At 46.3% G+C, this 22,555-nt stretch overlaps 1 protein-coding gene across 4 annotated transcripts in view; it reads right to left on the bottom strand.

Annotated features, from left to right (window-relative positions):
- ARHGEF6 (Rac/Cdc42 guanine nucleotide exchange factor 6) overlaps positions 1-19,380 on the bottom strand; it is a 41,092-nt gene extending 21,712 nt beyond the window's left edge. The window contains exons 1-6 of one of the 4 annotated variants that reach the window (XM_029997506.2): positions 19,045-19,380; positions 17,907-17,990; positions 9,559-9,643; positions 4,501-4,619; positions 3,883-4,084; positions 1,175-1,245 (exon numbers count right to left, since the gene is read on the bottom strand). In XM_029997506.2, coding sequence (XP_029853366.1) covers positions 1,175-1,245; positions 3,883-4,084; positions 4,501-4,619; positions 9,559-9,643; positions 17,907-17,990; positions 19,045-19,209 — 726 coding nt within the window. In that variant the 5' untranslated portion in view covers positions 19,210-19,380. Of the gene's footprint in view, positions 1-1,174; positions 1,246-3,882; positions 4,085-4,500; positions 4,620-9,558; positions 9,644-10,970; positions 11,173-12,798; positions 12,960-17,906; positions 17,991-19,044 lie in introns of those variants that run through there. The other 3 variants (XM_029997505.2, XM_029997507.2, XM_029997508.2) reach the window with 3 other exon arrangements.
- Positions 19,381-22,555: the final 3,175 nt, after the last annotated feature.

Genomic DNA, 22,555 nt, shown 5'->3' with positions numbered 1-22,555 from the left:
GACAATGTCAGTTCAGACCAGAGTTTAGTATTTGACCCCTGAGAGGCTCATGCCTAACCCTGCATGCATAACTGGCTGCCAAGGTATGCAAACAAAAGATTTGTGCATGCATCCTGGGAGCACCGTTTGCACGAAGGCAGGCAATAATTTAAATGCAACAGTGGCCGGACCAAGGACGGCTCCCGCAGCAGCTCAAGCCAGGTCGCAGCTCACTTGCCACTTCAAGGACGTGCCGAGTTGGGTTTGGTCCTGCTAATCTATCTCAGCAGCCAATTTGTCTCCGGCAGCAGGGGAGGCAAACCCACTGCCTGCACGCTCCCAGTTAGCACTCAAGTTTCTCAGCGTGGATGAGCTTTGGAGACAGTGGTTCCCAGCTCTCTGGACATATTGTTTCTGCTTTGCTTTGCTTGAAATATATTTAGTCATGCTGATGAGCACGTTTCACCTCTGGCACCAAGAGCCAGGGACGTTCACATGCAGGCATTTTAACTTTTTTACACCGCGGGGTTCGCTCTAGCCTGGACACAGCGGGAAGGTACCTGCCCCCCTTTGCTAGACCTCACCGCTCCGGTAGCAAGATGGTAGAGGAGGTGATGTTTCTCCACCCGTTCTGCAGCCACAGTTCATAGCCCGGCATGCTGACCTGCTCCAAAGCCAAGCCCAGTTAACAAGCCAGGTTGTGAGCCGTGGCAGCTGCCCCTTCCCTGAGGTCTGCAGCTGCTGGCAGAGGCACAGGGCAGACAGCTCGGAGTGTAACATCTCCAGCCAAACCCAAGAAAAAGATCATGGTTCAGAGCTCTAATTTGGCTTGCTTCATGCCATGACGTTATCTCCCCATTTTTATCAAAGGGTGATAGCCCACGGTCAATGGCAAGGACTGGACCAAAGACATTGTGCCTTATTCCCCAACACTGATCTCAAAGCTGCCACCTCTGCTTTATCACCTCAGTCGCCTACTTTGAGTCTCTCCTTTTGACGTCTTGCAGCAACTTCCATTTGTGGTTTATTGTCTCGACAGCCTTGAATCAAGGAAATGGCAACAGCTGCATTTAAATACAGAGTCACATCCCCAATTGTTACAAATTGCTTCAATGATTTCTAAGGGAAGGAGCCAGTTCAGAAGATTAATAATATGCTAATTATTAAAATGTACGATCAGCACTTTAAAACTTACCACAGGGTAATAATTCTTTGTCAGCTGAGTGCTTTCGAGTCCTTTTAATGCTTTGGGAGAGAGTGGTTTATCTGTACAAAAAAATACATCAATAAATCACAGTGCACAGCTCTCATTATTCCAGCAGGAAAAGTCACTGCCGCATAATGTCCACAAACCTAACTTCACCCCTGTGAACACAAAACTTCAATTGCAGGGTTTGTTTGCCTGCTTCAGAAAAACTAGGAGCAAACCAAAGGCATGCATGACACTGAAGGCAGCCGAGCAAGTCGCACCAGAAGCACTGCGCAGCGTCTGCCAACTAACTTACAGGTTTGCTCTGAAATCTCTGGCAGCAGCCCAGTGTCTGGCACTGTTTGGAACTACAGTGTGGCTTCACCCGGCCCACAAAATTTGGGTTTTAAAACTGTGTGTCTATCAGAAATGCTGGATACAGCGTTTTGTTCCAGGTGATTCACAAGGCACTTGAAGCCAACACCAATCAATATGCTGAACCCTGATCCCCGCAGTCATTTGTGATGCAAAAGCCTTCTCTGAACAAAGGTAGATTTGAACAAAAAGCTCCCACAAACCTGGAAGTCAATTCTCATCTTGTGCATTTGCTAAATCCCTGCAGATGCCTCCAGCGTGCTACGCGCGTGCACGCACACACGCGTCCACAAGTCCCTGCTCCATTTTCCTTCCCTGGGGAAGCCCATTCCCTGCCAGCAGCACAGCTTTGCCAGCTCTCCCGGCACCGCAGCGGCACTGTTACCCCTCCGGACTGAGACAGGTCGGCAGCACAAGGCTGCACCGCTGCACACCTCATACCAAAATGCCTCTGTGCCGTGCGGAGCAGCCAGTCTCTCCTTTCTCCCTGCAATCGCTCACAGAAGGCAATTACTTTCACACGGATAGCAGGGGAGAAGCTTGAAATTGATAAATTTAGCCCCTGGAAACCGCAGCTTGATGTATTGTCTAATTATTGCCCTTGTAGAGTTTCCTGTCACTTCCAGCTGGGAGCTCTGTGCCTCATTTGAAGACTCGGAGGAGCTTTGCTCCACGCTGCTAGTTATTTCCACCCAAAGGGCATGCTTAGGACACAGTGGAGGTACAGACACTGCTGAAAAAACAAGTAACTCCATTTAGAGTGACATGTCTCACACTTTGGAGGCGAGGAAAGCAGCTCCCGCTGGCTTGCAGCGAGGGCTCCCCCCCACGCTACAGTCCCCAGGCAGCGGTCCTGGGGCAGGAGAGGGTTAGCTGATGGCTCCTGCATCCTTCATTTGCAATACGACCACACGTCCTGAGCAAGCAGAGATGTGGGGAATGAACCCTCCTCCCATATGAAATGGGTGCTGGAGGGAGGATCTGGAGGGAAAAGCTCTGCAGATAAAAAAGTCTGATGGGGTCCTACATCAGGATCAATGGTAGACTTGTCCTTCGCTTCAATGAGGTGCCGTTATTTCATGCAGCTCCTATCTGATTTTCCCCATAGGACTGAAGTTTGCTCTCCTTCTTTAAAAACATTTCTCTTCTCCACTCACTGACTCAATTAGCGATTCCTGGGTTGTGCCAGACAAGCCTTCAATCTCTGCTGCAACGTCCTGCTCCAGCTCAGACATCATTTCCCAGAGGGAAACAGTGGGAGATGAGATATCCTAACAATGATTTTTTCATTTAGAATTAAACAAAAACTGGCCTAATTCTGAGCACTCACTCATTAAATTTATTCTTCTCTCCTTTGCTTTTTTGCTTGCAAGTGTGGGAGCAAGGATGTCTAACAGGGGCTGTACATTTTGCAGCCACTTTGCAGACCACTGCTGATGTCTCACAGTGTTTGAGGCCAGGGCTGATCCTGAGCCATAAAACCAGCACCGAGCACACAATAGGTCTCTGTCTAGGGTAAGCCCTCAAGGCACATTAAGGAATTAAAGTTGAATTTTGAAAAAAAAACAAGTTTACTGTCACACAATGGCCTCAGAAGCAGAATGGGATGAGCTGCTTGAATGGATATGTAACACTACAGGGCAGTTAGCCAGGGGCATGCTTCATGTCATCACCACCCCACATCTGGTTAAAATCACATCGCAGAAATTGTTAAGGACACTCAAGACAAAGCTCAATAAAGGCAAATGTCATCAGATGGATCATCCCCTCCCTCTTCCTTTCTCAATATCGCAGCAGAAGATGCATCTGGGGGAAAATGTACTATATGAAACCAACCATCACTATGGACAAAACCGGGGGACTGTTCCCTGTGGCCATATAGTTTTTGTTGGTTTCCTCACTGCGACCATGAGCATCCATTCCACCACTGCCAGAAATGGCAGGATCAAACGCAAATACATTGCCTGACCGAGGTCTCTAACAAAAAGCTAATTCTGTGCTCAGACACCGGAACGACCTGGCAGCTCTACATGACAAAGGGGACCCACGAAGCCATCTCCAGGCTCGTCCTCCAGCAACATCCCCGCTCCCGCACTGCTGGGACTTGGGGGAGCAATAGAAAGGCACGATGCGCTCGGGAAGAGGGCGAAGCAGCTCTCAAACAACTCATGCGAAAGACTAGGCTTTACCCTTCTGGCCTCATTCATCCTTCAATTAGCCCTGCTGCTTTAAGGACACAAACGCTCCTTAATAAATAGCAGCAATTTCCCAAAGGCACAAGGATCTACACTGCATTATACTGCTGTCATTCAATCAGCCCTTGAAAGCAATTTGCTTACCGGTGGATTTGATTTCTCTGACGTAGTTGCTTGGGAACCAGCCTGTTTTTCCATTCAAGGTCCCTTCCCACCAGCCCCCTTCTTCAACCCGGGTGACATAAATAATGTCTCCTTTGTTAACGGAGAGTTCATCCTCATTGGTCTGCTTAAAATTGAACCTGGCCTTTACCACCAGCTGATGACTGCCATTCTCGGTCATCTCCTAAGGAAAGAAACATGGAAAACCATCAGTAAATAGTCCAAAAAAGCAGAAGCCACTAGGACAAGCTATTGTTCTTCTTTGTTGTGACAGCTGTTTTTTCAGTATTGCTCTTTATAACAGCAATAATGTCTTGCTTTTGTGTAAGCACTCCTGCCAGAGGACCACAAGGTCCCTCCCAAGCATTAATTTAGTTTCACAGTGCAATGGTTGGCAGATGAGAATCGTTCTTCTCATGTCACAGAGAGGAGTACCGCGGTTTGGAGAAGCCACGAGACTCTCTCCAGCCGGGGCAGCAAAGCCGTGATGGGGATCGGGGGAGAAGAAGCCCTTCTGGTGTGCTGGACCCACGGGTACCACTCATAGCCCTCTACCCCCACAGCCACCAAACCCTTGATGGGATGTTAAATAAAGGATACCACAGGCTTGGACTGCCTCCTTAACACCCTCGCTGACTGTGAAGCTGTGCCGTTGGAGTCAGTGTGAGCCGCAGAGCTAAGAGACGATAGATGTGAACATGGCCCTTTTGATGGCTGATCTGGTGAGGCAAAAACAACATCTGAGTTTTACCCAACTGTCCACCACCCCTCTGCATCACAGCAAAGCAAAGAGTAAAGCCTGTAAAGAAAACAAGAACAGGGCACAACAGTTGGAGGAGCATCTACCAGAGCAGAATAGCAAGTGCACTGCATCTCTAGTGTGGGTACTCCTAGTCAACAGTGAGGATAGTTTTGCTGGGATGGGTTAACCCTTCCATGATGGAAGAATTTGAATTGCATCCCAAGGCACTCCTAGGTTATGCCAGCTCTGCAGCCACACATCTGATCACAGTATGTTTTTGAAATCCCCCTTAAAACTGTTTAGAAACTAGAATAACACTCCGCCCAATGCTGCCCAACTGGGAATGTTTCTGGGATCCAAGTAAGCACTGTCGAAGGTGTTTCAAAGTTTAGCTTGCAAGTGAGCGCTCTTAGGTCACCTCTGCAGCTGCAGCGTGGGCTTCCCCGCTGAGTGGGGAAGAATGCTGAACAGCTGGTCAACACAATCGGGTCTCTATTTAGATAAGTCCTTCTGGGTTCATTATACAGCTGAAAGAGGCTAGGCACAATTTTGATTACTGTTCGTGGACCGTTGCCGTTACCATGTGAGAGAGGGATTCAGACCGTGCTGAGGAAGGACAGGAGTGTCACCCCTCAGACCATCCCAGCAGCTCTTGGAGTTGCCTCCTTCACATGCTCGAAGCAAACTGTTCTGCAAACTAGTCTCTGGGCTTGTTCCTGCCACCACGTGCCTGATGCTGGAAACAATGCTGCTGCTCTGACACATATCTGTTTTTCACAATTAGTGATTTGTTTCTATATTGATGCCAAAACACTTGCCAGAGGGTAAAAAGTTTTCTGGTTACAACTGTCCTGTGCTGAGATTGAGACAGCGGCCTCATCACCAAGAGCGGTCCTGGCTCCTGCAGGACCTGGCAGCACTCAGCCCCAGAATCCTGCTTCGATGCTACAGATCAGTAAAAACATGGGATTCAAGCCACCCAGTAATTCCCAGTACTTCTCTGGTACTGTACCTCATACCACATCACGGGCCAACACTCAGATCACCTCCTTTCTAGGTGCCATGGTGCTCAAATGAAGCAACAGTAGACAATATTATTTCAGTAAACTGTGAAGTACTTTCAAGATTTGCCTTGTAGCTTCTTTTTAGATTTAAGAACATCTCTGTATCCCAGAGCTGCTGTTTTCCACCGGTGGCGTGGACCTAGCATGCCTATGGAGCTCAAAAGGAGGACAGAGAAGAGCAGTCTGCGGTCTGCAGGTGTCACTTTGCTGGGTGTGCAAGTCACCTGGATGTTTGGAGTTGTTCTTTGAAAATGCTGCGAGGAGAGCATGATCAAGCCACCAAGTGTGCGCAGGAATCAGAAAACACAAACTCTAAGGCTGCTCTTCCCCCATTCTCCTCCAGTCTGAATGTCAACATGGAAAAGTCATTCCGAAGGGGAAGTTTGGTGGGAGTTACAGGAACTCAGCTGGGCTTTTGTTCTTCCCAGAGGATTTTTGTTTCGATAGGAAAACACCTCATCCTTAGATTGGACCTGGAGCAACACAAACTGTGAGCTCCTGGAGAATGGGCTCGCTTTGTCTTTCTCCAACGCCTTGCACAATGAGGACCAGGTCCGTGACTACGACTTCCAGGTGCCGCTGTCTTACAAACCCCCAACCGTACCGCACCCACGCACCGGTCCGCCTGGCCCATGGTCCAGCAATGGACAACATTCACATTAAATCTCGTGTGCTGCCAGTGAGTCAGTTCTCGCTCTTGCCCTGCTCGTTACACAACTGCCTGATGACTGCACGGTGAATTCCCAGCTCCCTGGGCTGCAGCAACAGCAAAACCTCTCTGCATGGAAAACCCACTTTGCAAACACAGAGTGGGTTTTTTTCTCTGAAGCATCCTGATATTTGAGCAGGAGCGGTTTCGGCTGCTCCCGGCGACTCACAGGCCGGGAGGGGTGGCTGGCTGCCAGCGTGAGATGTTCTTCCCCTGATTCCTTCTAAAAAGGGAGGGCGTAAACCGCGAGTCCAGACTTCTCCGCTTATTCAAGCCATCAGCAACAGTCCCACGGAAATGACTCGGTTACTGTAGATTTTATGCTTCTCCCTGCCCCTCCCAATCTTCCAAAGCTTTTATAAATATCTGCAGCAACCTAGAAACAAATGTAAAACTGACTTTGACAGTTTGGCAGGGAAGCGTATCATTTATATTGCATCATGACAGCGTCCTATTTTATGCCTGGTCCAGCATGGAACACTGCTGCCATATGTTGCTTAAACTATGGTTAAAATAGCTGGGTTTTCTGCTCACATTCCTACACTATTTTTGGCAGATGAGCCGCGTCTGATCCAGCACAGCTGGTTTTCCTCCCCTGCCCTCTCTTTCAGATAAAAGCATCAAGCTCTGTATTGCTGTTATTTGATGGACAGCCGCTGAACTCTGAGTTTATCCGCTACAAACAACGCCTCTAGTTACTTGCATAACAACATCCACGAAGACACAAGGATTTGGACTTCAAATGGATGCTCAGAAAACACATTCCCACGGCGTTTCCTTAGCTGTCACCTACTTCCCTCTGCCTCCGACACCCTTGTCGGGATGCAGCAGCCCTGTGGGTGTCGGGATGCAGCAGCCCTGTGGGTGTTGGGATGCAGCAGCCCTGTGGGTGTCGGGATGCACAGGCATGCTGGAGCCCTGGCCACAGCAGGAACTGCAGTAGCCGGTACGAGGCTTGTCCTGATGCTCCACTGAGCCCTTGGCCTCTGGCGAGACGGACAAACCGGACCATCTGCAGTGGCGGTTTGTAGGACACAGGCTCCTGCTTCTCAGGAACTTGGCCAAGCCACCAAAAAGCAAACGTTTTAAGACATGTATTTATTTTACCCTGTACTTTTCCCAAGGGTGTTTTCTGCCTGAGCAGCTAATTATATCGCAGGCATTGCGCTTTTTAACATTTAAACAGAGAAAGCATATGTTCAAACAGATGTTTGCCATGAAACCAAGAGGATCCCAGCTTCCCTATAGTCCCGTCGGTAACGTGTGATGGGAACTATTCTCCACCAAAGCCCCATCTCGCCCAGTGACTGCACGGGTGAGCTGGGACACCGGTGGCTGCACGAGTAGAGCTGGGGCTGTAAACAAGGGGACTGCTGTGACGACGGCACCGCAGCCTCGCCGCCCCATCAGCACACCCCCCCCCCACAGCCCTTCGGTCCAGCAAGGAACAAGCAAGCACAGAGGCAGGAAAGTTTCTCTCACTCTTTTTGCTTTCAGGATAATGAAGCTAATGTCAATCCTAACGACAGCATCTGCAAATGTTGCTCCTGGTCTAGGCAACCCGCATTTTCTATCCCCCATCATACTGAACTGCAAGAGCTTTCTACATGGGGTCACTGGGTGCTGTCATTTCATGGAGCAGTAAGAGGCCGTAAGGAGATGTACTGAGGCTGAATTACCATTCACTGACTTCTAGGGAGTGAGCTGGCGGCAGAGCTGAGTGCTGGCTGCAGAAAGGCAGTCTAAGAACCTGAATTTCTTCAGAGGAGCACTATACACCCGTACACACACACATAGGTGTGTGTGTACATATATATACTATTATTATTATACATTTTATATATTAATATACATTATATATTATTATATGTACATTGGTGTTTATATAATATATACATGATAATTCATACAATAGTTTATATAATGTATAAATACAGTATATATTTTATATATATATGATTTTATAAAACCTTGCATCAGAACAGAACAGAAAAGAGGAAAAAGGGAGGAAAGGGTCCAGTCCCAGCAATGAGGTTGTTTTACCAAACACCCGAGCAGCTTCTGTAATAGCAGAAGAGAATCCAAAAGCAAAAAACTCAGTTGAAAGAGAAGTGAAACAACTGAGAAAACCACCACAAACCAAATCTAGGCAAAATGCAGTAAGCCAACACAAAAACCTTCCCATGAAAGGAAAATTATGGGTTTGGGGTTTGAATTTTTCTCCTTTTAATTGCCTAAAATGTAATCTGCAACAGGGAAATTGAAGAATTCTCCTGGTGCTGGACTTCAGTGGGTGTGCAGGACTCCCTGTGCAAATCTGCTTGCATGATAGGGGGCCATAAACGCTTTCCACCCTGCAAACTCTTCCCAGCTCCATGCAGACCTGCTCCTCATCCCCTCAGAAAACAGACCCTGGTCCTCCCACCGCTCCCCAGAGCACCACGGTGTCATCATCCTCTCCGTTTAACTTCTCCTTTCACAGCCTGTGTGACTGAATATCAGTTTAAAGCAGCCTGTGGGGAACACCTACATGTTTGGGATGGAAACTAGAGGAGCTGATTTGCTTTGCCTCAGCAGCCCGCTCCTGCACCCACGGAGGCAGGACAAGCCATCAGCTTGATTCCCAAACCTGGGAGCCTATTCCACTGACCCAGGGCGAGGAGAGAGAGAAACATCAATACAATTGACTGACCATCTGGCAACAACGTACGTTTTGACATTCAGTAAAGATATTACACAGATGGATCTGTTTTTCTCTTTGGCTTTAAAACGCACTACTTAAAATCTGATATTTGCATTGTGGGAGGTGCATGCTCATTTACATTGAGGCTCCTTTACAATGACCTAATTTGAGATCCCTTAATATTGTCAAAACTGAGCAGAGGTCCCTTAGTGTAAAGCAATAATAATCAAGCTCTGCAAAGTGCACACAGCAGCTCTGGAATGCTACATCTAAAACCAGAGTTGGCAGAAGCATGAAATGTCAATCCCACCGTCCAGCATCAGGCATTGGTGCTGGCAGCACAATTTGCCAACCTCCAGAAATCACCCTAAACTAGGAATTACCAAAACAAAAAACCCACCCCGGCATACATACGAGACAGAATTTGAAAAGATGACAGAAAAAAACCCTTTTTTCTTACCTTCGGTAGCTTTATTTACAGCTGTTAATGTACTCAGGACCTTGGAGAACTGTTCTCCGGTGTACAAATCATGTGGATCAAACACCTGCAAAAGAGGAACTTGGTCACTTGAGCCCGAAACATCTCACTCCGGCTGAGCAGCCCACATAGAGGGTGACAGTGAGGATTAAGTAGCCCGTATGTCTCTGCAGGGGAAGGGTGTTTCTTCAGGGCTGACAAGTCCCATTTCCTTTATAGCAAGTGAATTCCTGGGGCACCGGTGGCAGACGGCATGGGAAGGACAGGGGGACCCGGCAGCATTTGGAGCGTAACGCTGGGGACGGGAAAGGAAGAAATCGGTGCTGTCTGCAGAGCAGGGACTCCTCTGAAAACCACGGAGAAGGTTATTGCTTGCCTTGAGGGAAGGAAAGATTTTGCTGCTATTTTTGTTATCGAAAGCTGAAGAGATTGAGGCTGTCCATACACACACACATATTTTCCGCAGCAGAAGAAACAAACACACAGAATTTTCTGCTATTGCAATACAGCATATATAATACATTTACATTTTTTTACAGGAAGCCAAAACCAGTTATTTTATGTGCAAAAATAAGAATTTTGTGTTGCTAAGCCTCAATGGCAAAACAGATATACATAGTTAGCAAGGGCTTTTTTTCTGTGACTGGTAACCTGGACCCTGTACACCCAGGCCCTTCAGAAATCACCACCAGCACAATGAGGGTAAATTTGAGTTTCCAAAACACTGCAATCCCCTCTAACACCTGAGAAATGCCCTCAAGTTCATACAGACCATACAAGTCCTACCATTAATGAGGCAAAGATAAGTGATACAAAAAGCCCCCATTATTGGTACCACCAAGGCATCATCTGCTAATCCCCAAATACACGTCTTGCAGATGGAGACCACAGATCTGCAAATTCAATGAACAGGAAAGATGATTTTAAAGCTCTCCTGGCAGACACCATCTACTTACAGACACTTCCAATGCACTAAAGACTGTATCCTGCTAAATAAGTACACGAGCCTTAATTACCTTCAGGATAGTACTGCCCTTTAATATGGCCCTTTTTTGCTTTCCACATATAGCTCCTTGAGTATGCTTGGCATATTTCAAATAGGAAGGGGACTGGCCTCTTCCGCAGCCCTGGATGCTCGCGGCATCTCTTCCTCTCAACAGACACATCAGTGCAACAACAAAGTCCAACATGGGCAGTACAAAGGCTGCTCTTTGTTGAGCATATATTTAAAAATTGACTCAGCCTCAATACTGGGACAAAGGCTTTACCCTAAAGAAATTTAAACCATGCTCAGAGGGGGAACGGCCTGCTGTCATTACAAATATTAAAACCTGTAGCTCCGCAGCTCCGATCGCATCTACCGCCCTGCACATTTTGGGGACATCCCCACCTACCTTGGGCTGTTTCTGAGCTGATCTATCGCCCGTGCTCACTTGGGTTTGCTCCTTTGGACCACGCAGACCCCATCCCCTCTGCCAACTGCTGCGTGAACTAGTTTTCCTGCCTTGCAGTTGCAGCCAGTGCTACCTGAGCATCGCCTCCAGCCCTAAGCAGCGACGTTTGCCTCTCCGTGGAAAGAGAGATGGTAATGGAGAGCCTGGACGCGCACTGATCCTGCTGCCAGCCGCTGGAGGATGCAACGTTACAGTAATGCGCCTTCACCCTGCTGCCAAGCAGGAGAGGAAAGTAAACAGCGAGGCTGGGATGTTTGCGTGCATCTCTCTGGTGTGTCATTTTCTCAGTCATACCCTTTTTCTTCCACTTCAGTAAGTCCAGAAAAACAAGTCCTGCCTTGAATGAATGGCATCTTTTTTTTTTTTTTTTTTCCAAGGACTAAAGCAGTAAAATACATCCCTGATCCTCCAATGCACATAATAATGCTGTAAGCTCAGAGTCATCAGACTGACAAAGTCCAGGGGAAAATGGTGGCGGGAGGGATACGCAAAAAATTCTAGCACAAAAGGAAGCAACAACTTCCAGGACTTTTCTTCACGGAGAAATTGTCCAGAATAGCTACTGTGGAACAACGGCTATGTGGAAAACTCTTCTGGATCAGCTACTGTAATGTAAATACACTCTGCAGCTTGTTCCAGAATAAATTCATCATACAGAAAAGTCCTCATTTATGAGCTAAAAATTACTTTCTCCAGCACAATCCATCCATAATTCTGTTCCTAACTAAAAGACAAGCTGCAAGGCTAGAAGAAAAATAGAGGGGGGAAAGGCTTTTTCAGTCTTAGCTCATGGGAGATCTGGTGGATATAAGTAAAGCCCTGCTTAAATCTATGGCTGTCATCTGAGGATCTCCATTAAAATGCTTTTCCGACTTTGAGAACCACAGGCTGCAGCTCCCCTTGGTGAAACACTCCGGCTGCTCCATCAGGTATCGCACCGGGAGAGAGAAAACCTGCACTGCTGCACCGCCAGTCCGACAGACAGACAGACAGACAGACAGCGAGAAGGTGAGGAGGGGCCGGTGCTCGCAGGGCAGCGACCAGGAGAGCACCCAGCTTCTCGGGAAGAACGAAAAATCAAACCCAGGAGCATCTAGCAGGTTACCGGCACCCGAAATCCCAGGACCGGGATGGGAGGTGCGGCAAAGTCAGGGGAAGCCGGGTGGCGTTTCGAGCCCGAGCCGTTTTATCCGCGCAAAACTATTCTCGCAGTCAGACAAAACCCCGGCAAACCTCAAGCCGGGCGCAAAGCCCAAAGCTCGGCGCGACCGCGACCCTTCATCCAAACCCCGAGCACGAGGGCTGGAGCCAGACCGTCCCACGCCCGCTCCGACCGCCAGCGATGCCGGCGTTTCGGGCGCTCACTGACCCCGGCCGCTCCCGACCAGGCGTGCCTCGGCCGCCGGCGGCAGGGCGGCCAGGCTCCGCCGGCTCCGCGAAGACCGGCGAGGGGAGACCGGGCGGCGGGGCAGCGCCTTCCCCAGCCGCAGAGCCAGCCCTCCTCCCCCGGCGCCCGGAGCGCAGCCAGCCGCGCCGGCTCTCGGCCCCGCGATGCTTTTTCCACACACGCACCCGCCCGCCAGCCCCCAAATCTGGCTCGCTCTGCGGGCAGCAACGAGCCGCGCTCCACCTCCGGCGGGCAAGCTCCGCGGGGACCCCCCGGAGGCACCGGCAGGGCTGCCGGGGGATGGGGACGCCGGCGAGGCCGGGCCGGGCGCAGCGGAGGGGCCGGCCCGGTGCCGGAGCGGTCGGCGCGGTCGGTACTCACGGCGGCGGGCGGGCGGGCGCGCAGCCCCGGGGCATGGCGGCGGCGGCGGCGGGCGGTGCTGCGGGACGGCGGGGCGGCCGCTGCGGCGGCTCTGACCCGGAGCCGGATCGCGGCGCGGGGAAGGGAAAGGGAAGGGAAGGGAAAGGAAAGGAAGGGAAGGGGAAAGTGACAGGCGGCGCCGCCGCCCCGCTCCGCCCCGCCGCCCGCCCGCTCGCTCGCTGGCGGGTCGTGCGGCCGCAGCTCCCTCCGCCGGCCGCCGGCGGGAGGGGATGGGGGGGGTGGGAAGCGGTCGGCAAAGGGGAAAGGGAGGTGGGAAAGGGAAGAAGGGAAAGGGAGGAGGGGGAAAAGTAAATCAGGAAAGAGGGGGGAAAGGGAAAAAAGGAAAAGGAAAGGGAAAGGGAAAAGGGACAGGAAAGGGGGAAAGGGACAAGAAAGGGGGAAAGGGAAAGGAAAGGGGAAAAGGGAAAGGAAAGGAAAGGAAAGGGGAAAAGGGAAAGGAAAGGAAAGGGGAAAAGGGAAAGGAAAGGGGAAAAGGGAAAGGAAAGGAAAGGAAAGGAAAGGAAAGGAAAGGAAAGGAAAGGAAAGGAAAGGGGAAAAGGGAAAGGAAAGGGGAAAAGGGAAAGGAAAGGGGAAAAGGGAAAGGAAAGGGGAAAGGAAAGGGGAGGAAGGGAGAAAGGAAAGGAAGGAAAGGGAAGGAAAGGGGAAAAGGAAAGGAAGGGGGGAAGGAAAGGGGAAAAAGGAAAGGAAGGGGGGGAAGGGAGAAAAGGGGGGGGAAAGGAAAATTAGGGGGGAAGGATAGGAAAAGAAAGGAAAATCCAGGCTACTGAAATGGTAATTAGAGTGGGTTTGCGCCACTGAGAAGAGAAATGCTGCAGAAGGGTCTGTAGATGAGGCACAGTTCAGTTGAGGCAGTGAATTCTCTGAGACAGCATGTCCTTGCCGCGGCGGCGAGCACGGTGCCTCTGCTGCGTATGCCCATCTGTTCGGGGAACACTCTCCTGCGGGGAGCACGAAAATCCCCAGACACTTCAGCACAACAGCGGGCTGCAGCATGGAAAGGGAACGAAGCTGTACTGACATCCAGGGTGAAGCCCGGCTGCAGGTCCCAACTCCATGCAGGACATAGGGGTGTCAGAAACACCCCCCACACCTGTGAGCTGGAGACCTCTGGGACACCAGGTCACTCTGAATTCAGACATACCCACTCTGCAGTGCTTGTGCTGGTCGGTGCTGAACAGGAGCTCTTGCTTTTGACGTTACCCAGCTAGGAAAGGTAACATCGCTTTGGAGTGAAGCTAAAGCAGAGCAGGCTTTGGGAGCACGCGGATGGGGAGCCAAAGTGGTGATGATTTTTCATCTGCTCTCCCACACCCTCAGTCCAGGTACAAAGAATTTGGTGAAGCTTGCAAGCCTCTCCAACTGCAGGAATAGCTTCAGTTCTGCCCGCAATGGCAACGACATACTCCATGCTCTGTGATCGCTCTGGACAGTCAGGTTTAATCCAGCTATTGATTTACCTTGCAGATACCGATCTTAGTTCACAAAATTTAGCCCCTTGCCAGAAGTTTTGTGGTTGTATTAGCAATAAAATGCTGCTGCTGAATGAAGGTCTTGTGCTTCCTCAGCAGTAAATGATGCTTAGCTATTGAGCTGCTGTTATTATATGCACGGCTGTGTCAAGAGCAAAAGCAGACTAACCTCCCATTTGTACCCTCAAGTACAAGCTAGGCCAGGAGCTTTCTACCTGATTTTTCTCTCTTCTCATGATCTTTTCCCTGTATCTTCTACACTAGACTCCACCTGGCCATCAGGACAGAACCTCTTGCCTTCCACTTCCCACCTCAACCCGCTTGCATCCAGCTGTCACTGCCTTGGCAGTACTCTCTCACTGGACCAGATCTTGGGTCCTATACACAGCTCACAGATTGAAGCCAGTGTAAATGAAGCATGATCAGATTATCTGCACTGTTCCTCAGTCCAAACCACCGAAGAATCCTCTAAGGACACTTAAGCTCCAAAGAGGTGCCCGTGTCTTCTGCCTAGTCCTCTGTCTCAGCAGAACTGGGCTGATAGACGTTCTTATGACTTGGATCAAATTCTAGCACTGAAAGGCAGTTGGAAAATTGTAGACATGGTCTCATTGTTTCACCTCATTACAGCACTTCTCTAGCTAGAAGGTGTTGATTCCCCTGCTTGCCTTCTTTTTTAGGACTAGCACATTTGAAGCAACAATTGTTTGCAGGCTTCAGTCCTGGGCTGAAGCTAAGGAAGAGTTTGGTTATTTATAGCCTGCAATGAGACGAACTCTTCCAGTTCACACCACCAGTCTGTAGAACTGCTGCAACTTAATGGAGCCACCTCAAAGCAGGAAGGTCACAGAGTGTCCTTCTTTCTCTTCCACTATGTCCAAATATTTCACCATTCCTGTAAAACGGGAGAAGGTGCTGTTTGCCTCGCTGCATCTTTCTTCCACTTCCTAAGATTGAGTTACCAGGACAACAAAGAAGGGTAGGAGGGACATGCGTATGTGTAGCTCTGCAGGAGTAACCTCTTTGCATGCCTTCCCACTGGAAGACATTGGCAAGCAGTATCCGTTCAGTGGAAGGTGGGACTTGGGTTTCAACTGAAAGCTGTTGGAAGCCCTCCCCTGGATGAGGCCCTTTTGTACAAATCAGTATCCAGAGTAGAAGTTGTGAGCTGTGACTTTTCTCAGAACATCCTCTTTTGCTCACATCTACAACAGGAACAGAATCTCTGACCTTAACATGCACTTGTCAGTCTCATGACAGGAGAAGTGTCTCAGATCCAGTCCCAGGCCACTTCTTCATATCTAAGGAACAAGAGTTCTCTGTGGCATCTGGAGAAGGGCAGAATTTGACAGAACCATTAGGGTTTTATTGTCAAATCCAAGGTCTGGGTAAGCAGCAGGATGGCTGTCAGAGAATTCAAACCTGTTAAGCCGAGAGTTTTCCTGATGTTACTCTTTTCTCAGGCTAGGTTATTGGAGAAGAACAGATTTACTATCCTATGCTCATCTTCCTTAGACATAATACCTGATTACCGCAACTTCAGTGCTGATGGATCTTGGAACCAGAAGGTTCTCTGCATGTTCTGATGCTCCAAACGTGCTGTCAGAGTAAATATCCTGCAGAGAAACCTCCTCTGAAGGGCAGTGGCCCTTCCCAAGGCAAACTAAGCATCAGACATGAGGGAGGACCACCTATAGGTACGCCTCTCAGAGTCTCTTTGCCAAGAGGGTCCAAAGAGGGCAGCTTTTAGAAGGAACAGATGGCAGAGGGTTTTCATGTCTCCTCTGGCTTTGCCTTCAAGGCACTCAGAAAAGCTGGCAATACAGGAGGTGAAGAGCCAGAGGGAAGCATAAGCACTCTGACTTGTGCCATGTCTTGCCCACCATCTCAGCTGTCCTACCTTGAGTGTTCCTCTGCCTGAGGCTACAGAGAGGAGCCAGGAAGAAGCAAAATTCCTGTCTTCACTTGGCGTTCTAATATGACTTAGTATTTTGGGAAAAAAAAAAATAAGAAGAAATCATTTTCATTTTGCTGCAAACTTTAAACTTGACCTTGAGAGATTTGAGCTTTTATTCAGCTTTTGGGGTCTCCTTTCACAGCAACCAAGACGGGGCAACCACATGAGCACTAGGGAAGTTACTGAAAGGTCAGAATATTTCAAAGATTAAGGGGGTTATAAATCAGAAGAAAAAAGAAGTCAGAAACAGTTTCTTAAATTAAAACCAAGGAAGAAAAGGCACAGGGAGGATCAGAGAAACACCCAGAGCTGGACACACAATGTTGCTAGCTCCTAGCATCTGAAAACTGCGGAGTGTGACTGCAATATTGCAGAACTGGCTTTCAAAACTATGAGATGTTAAAGCACAACAGTTGAGGACTGTTCCCTTGTCCTATCTTTTAGCTGTTTAAGACTCCTATTTTTCAGTGTTTTCCACCATAACCATTATGATTAGTTTTCAAATAGAAAAATAAACTCTGAAAAATGGAGGAAATCACATGGTCAGTACCAGAAGACTGGCAACACCTATTTCTGATGTGATATATATAGAATCACTGAAGGCCTATCTGCTCTTAAAACTGGGCTGCTGCAGCAGGCTCTAAGAAATGTATTACTGGGAAACAACAAGCTAGTGAAACAGTTCTGGAATGAGCAGATTTTCATGCTGGTTAGCTAAAAACCTCTGAAGAGAAAAAAGGCTCTTTGCTTGTTTAGACCTTCAAAGGAAAAGCACAGGAACAGAGCTACCATGGGTTGGACTTTTCTCACTGTGGTGCATGAATATTCTGTGTAATGCCCAAGGATGCTGTTCCTGCTTCTGGCAGAATTTGTCTTCAGAATGTATTTTTTTCCACAATGTTGAGCGTTATTTCAAATGAGACAGTGATGGCTCTTAGTTACAGGTTTCTTTTTTACTGTAGGAATTTAAGTGTGATACAAAAGTCTTTACATTTTAAATCCATACGCACTTAGTAAAAAATCTGGTGGCAAAATTCGCTGAACTCTTCAGTGATTCATTTAGACTCTAATCTTGCAAATACAAGCTATGCTTAAGCATAAGAATCAGCATATAGATAGGACCAGGAATAGCTACTGAATAGGTGTCTTTTGTCTTCATTAGGATTATTTTTATGTGCAAGGATCAATTTCCTATTATGTGTTTGGTAGAACCTCACTCAACAGTTGGAAGGGGATGAAAAATACTGCAGTATTAAGAATATTTCAACCTTCATATTAAAGCAAGGCTAAAACCTGCAATACCCCTCTCTAATAATGAAAAAAAAATGTTAACAGGTCCAGTCTGTTTAGACAGACCTCCTGTTACTGCTGCACGTATTTCTAACTGACCATTTAGGTTTGTTTCAAAAAACAAGAAGGAATCTGTTAAGCTTACAGTCAATACACTCAGTTTCCAAATTCTCCAGGCAGAATATTAAATTACCCATGCTCTAATTTATGTTATTAATACAAAAGATGAGGAATTAATATTGATTTCATCCCTCTGGTATCTGGCTTCCTTTCAGAAGGCTGATTGAACAAGCATGTTACAACAATAAAAGAAAAGATCTTAGTTGACTTACCTCCACTTTAAGGAGTGCACAGCCTTTCAAGAACTCTTGAATATTACTGATGCAGTCAGCTTCATTTTTAGGCTCCAGGCAATACTGAAGAAAGAAAATCCACTGAGATCATTGCATCACCTTCCATATAGCCTCTATTCAGAAGGCCTGCATGAATATTGACATGTGCGTTTTATACTGAATTAGGGAAGCTTCTTAAGGGGGCGGATGGGGGTGGCAGGCAAGCTGTTGAAGCAGGAAGAAAGAGCCACTAGAGGAAGTGATGCATACATCGAAATGGTCGGCATCTTGTTTTGAATGTCAACATATGACAGTGCCCTAAGTGACAGTGGGAAATTGATGACCTTTAAGAACACTCTGCCCCCAACCACCACATATAAGCAAAAGATAAGGAGCTAGCAAAACTGATTTTTGCGTAACAAATTAAGGCTCCTGTTTTACAGGGTGGAGAACCTGGTTTTTTTTTTTACTTAAACAGCTTCTCTTCTGTGTTGCCATTTCCTATCTCTCATTGGACTCCTTCCCTTTTTTTCTCCTGCAGTTACTTATGACACTTTTGGACTGTCTGAAAATATGCTTCATAGAACTGTAATAGGAGGCACTCATATGGCTTAAATGGCTTCAGTACCAATGGATTTGCTGGCCTGGGGACAGTTCAAAATGGCATGGATGCAATGTTTATTATTTATTCCTAACCTAATCTGCTTCTCCAGTATACTTCCTGACTAACAAAGTATTTTACAGTAAGACTTCTGAAAGAGTGAATATATGAAGTTGTAATTAATGATATCTACATAAATACAGACTAACTGCATATCCTTCTATTCAAAACCAAGATATTTTGACCTCTGGTAGGCCCGGTATTTCCTGCCACTGAATGAACATGCGTAACTTGGCCAGCTGCAACCTTTTGGGTTTTTTTTTTCTGGCTGTAGCGACAAAATCAAAGAACTAAAGCTACAATCGTACTTTGCCCTCAATTAGATACAACTAGTAACTGAATTGTAAAACATTCATCTTTCTGATGCTTCTTGCTCATCCTGCTTACCAAAGAAATCTGTACCTCGAAATGACCAGGACAATATTTTACTGAGCAGTGCTCCGTTTCAGGCTAGCAAAATACATCTTGAAGAGTTACCTTTTCTGCAGATCCCGGAAGAAGTCGATTAATGAGTTTACAAAGCACAGTTCCATCTTTCAGAGAAGTTTTCAGGAACTCCTCCGGATCATCTACTATTTTCTTAGGGGAATTTAAAACTCCTAATGAAATAAGCCACGTTACAATTTGTTCTTCTGGATTCATCGCGGAGAGTTCTGCCGCCAGCGCAGTTCTCCTGTGCAGCAGCTTGCTGGAACCCACATCCGTGATTACATCTTCCTGCCTCTGCTGCTGCTTGCCGAGCTCAAGTGTGAAACTACTTTTTTTTTTTTTTTCACTCAGCACAGAAACTCACCAAATCTTAAGACCCAGAAGTACTGTTACTCAAAGGTAAGAAACTTTTAATAAAAGTTTCTAGCAGTTACTTTAAAAAGAGACAGTGAAAGCCAATCTTTAACTACACATTTTCCACATTATTGAAAATAGAAGCATTTTATGTGGATACTTTTTCCACCAAAAAGATCTTACCTAGTGACTTCCTCCATGTGGCAGCTGGCATACTATCATCTGGTAAACTTGGTCTTAACTTGTGGCTATTACCCAAAAAAGTAAATGTAAATTTCTCTTTAGTACTGTAAATAATGAACTATTTGCAGCATTAAAACTGAACTTCACACTAAAGATGATTGGTGGGAAACATCACACTAACTTTAAATAAACATTTTTTAACTTTATGTCACAAACCTAGTTATCAAAATTGCCTTTTATAGTAGTTTTCTATTTTCAAGACCTATTTTTGAAAATAAATTCTGATCATGCACTTTATACAGAAAAAACTTGTTTTTTCAACTGTTTTATACAAGTAGTGCACATATACTCCATAATGGTTTTTTGGAAGGTGATAAGCTCTGAAAACAAACATCTGGGTAACTTAGAAAAGCTCATCAATTTAACTCATCCAAAGCCAAGAATGAAACTACCCAACTCTTTTACTACTCCTATTAAAATGTCCCTTTCCACCAGCTCTTCAAGATCCATTCTACGGAGTAGCATCAGTTTTTCACCCTGTTCTGGGACAGTATTAACCATCATTATTGATCATACCAATTTAGAAAAGTCCAGTCATCTTGCCATTTTCTTCTCCTTTTTAACTGTCCTTTCACTAGAACAGATGGAACATGAAGCAACTCTGTTTAGGATGCCAAAGAAGTTGGAGCATCATGGACTGAAGCAATAAAACAAGAACAAATTATCCTAGAGACCAAATTGCTTGGTGACAATATTCTGAGCCAATTCCTAACCCTGTTACTTGAAGCAACTGTTTTCAAGACATCAGCACTCTCAAACTGCTTAGGCTAGTAATTTAAAGGGTCAGGAGAAACAGAACAGCAAAAGGAAAAATTATATAAGATAAATATGCATGGGTTTGTGTCTCCACTTTCCAGGTCTTATGATTGGTACTAGGACCTATGTAAGGATAATTCTTAACAGCCACCAGCAAGAAATCAGAATTGCCTTTTTAGGGTTAGACAGACTTCTGACCTTTATGAGGATGCAAGGACGAGTTCCAGTTCTCTGTTGTGTGGAAATACTAGTAGTAACACATAGCTGCAGCCAGTGTGAATGATAAAAGCTGGCTGAAGCTCAATTACAAAACTCACTGCCATCTGGTGAAGTACATCTACAACTATCCATGTATGTGCAAAACACTTCAAATTTATGACTAATTACAAGAACTTAAGGGTTTTTTTTCCTTCTTCCAGTTCTCTTGAACACCACTATTTTGTTGAAGTCAGTATTTGCAGTCTCCACTTTTCGTAGCCTGCTTTTTCTTTTTCCAAATCTGCAGTAGGCAACACAACTGCTAACGCTCATTCATCTACTGGGGACAATCATCTGTATATGGAATACATCCACTTCAGCAGTTTCATCAGAACATACCAGTTTCTGATGTAAAGAGCAAGAGAAATATTTCAACACAGGGAAAATTACACACCTGCTTCATTAAACTCAGTGTTACAAACCTGAATACACAAAGAGTACTTCACCCACTCCCTCTTCTAAAGCAAACCTTTGTGTAGATAGGCAGCTTTAGTTTCATGACTATTTCACATGCAGCTGTTGCAGCCAAGCAGGTGTTAACAGTTGCAACCACAACTAAATGAGAACACTTCCCACATCTTCAACACTTACCAACTGCTTGAAAGACCTGGAGACATAGCATATTCAGAAAACCCCCAAATATAAGGCATTTCTGATGAGCGAGGCCAACCTCGCATCTTTCAGAAAGGACCCATCTAACATCTTCCAGTTTGTTCACCCACCCCTACACAAAAATTAATTCGGTGACAAACCTAGGGTATGAATGTATAGCCAACAAGCAAGGAACAGTTTCTGGTCTGTCTTTGGAAAAGACTTCAACGTCGGTTATTTGCTGACAGGGACAAATCAAATGAATTGTCGATCATCTCTTGCAGTGTCAACCTCCACCCCCAAGTTACAAATAGACTTTTATTTGTAGCCTAAGTTACACCACTGATGACTATATAGCACAGTTTAAAAAATAAAAAGTGGGGGAGGGCTATACCAAGTTATCAAAGGACTCTGATGGCATGTACATCAGCAACAGCATGGTAACAGAAGCAAGTTAAGAATAGCATTCAGATGTTCAGAAAATATTCTGCAGTGGTTCTCCTCACTTGCTTTTATGTCACCAGCTCTTTTTTTCAGCATCGAGAGAAAACACCCAATAAAAAGAACAATACTGGAGTATTTTTCCTCTGCAGAATCTACTGATGCCTTACATTTAAACTAGTGACTTTCAATGACGAAGTTTCAGTCAGCGCATGAGCTAATTTACATCGGCAGTACATTCTCACGATTTAGTATTTTAGGCAGGTATCAACCTTTTTTTGTATGTTAGCTCATATGTTGGCATTACATTTTAGTTAGGATGATCTGGTTCAGCCTAAACAGCAGTACCCAGACTATAAGCTACTGCTGAAAAAGGAGTCTCTTAATATTACAGCATATTATTATTTCTTGTAGAAGATACTCTCCGAGACCACTTTGTAACAATAAACATCCATCAGTATGTAACACTAGCGATCTTTTCACCACACAAACGTCACTGAGTAACAGGTATTTTTTTTTAATTAAAAAAAACCCAAAACCCGTAATGCTTTTTTTAACAGTAAATTTATTAGCCCTGGGAAATACTGCAATTCTACCCATCTGCTACATACAGGCAGACTTACTCCTAGAATCTGCAGTCCATAACTGAAGTTTCAAGTGCTATTCTTATCCCACAGCCCAAAGGTAGTTTTAAATCCCTAGACAAGGTACGCATGCTTTTTCTTCTTTAGCTACTCACTGTAAACTGAGCATTAGCTGTTTAAATGAGATCAGTTTATGTCTACCACAGAAGTCAATATAAACTTTTTTAGTCATGACTGTTTGAGTACTGCAGTCAATCTGAAGTTAGTTTTCTACATGAAATACTGGCGCCTGAGGATTCTTCTCACTTACACTGGCACATCAATGTATATGT

Source organism: Aquila chrysaetos, chromosome 21, assembly GCF_900496995.4.
Source record: "Aquila chrysaetos chrysaetos chromosome 21, bAquChr1.4, whole genome shotgun sequence".
NCBI lineage: Eukaryota > Metazoa > Chordata > Aves > Accipitriformes > Accipitridae > Aquila > Aquila chrysaetos.
The sequence above is the reverse complement of the archived record's forward strand: the minus strand, read 5'-3'. Positions and strand labels throughout refer to the sequence as shown.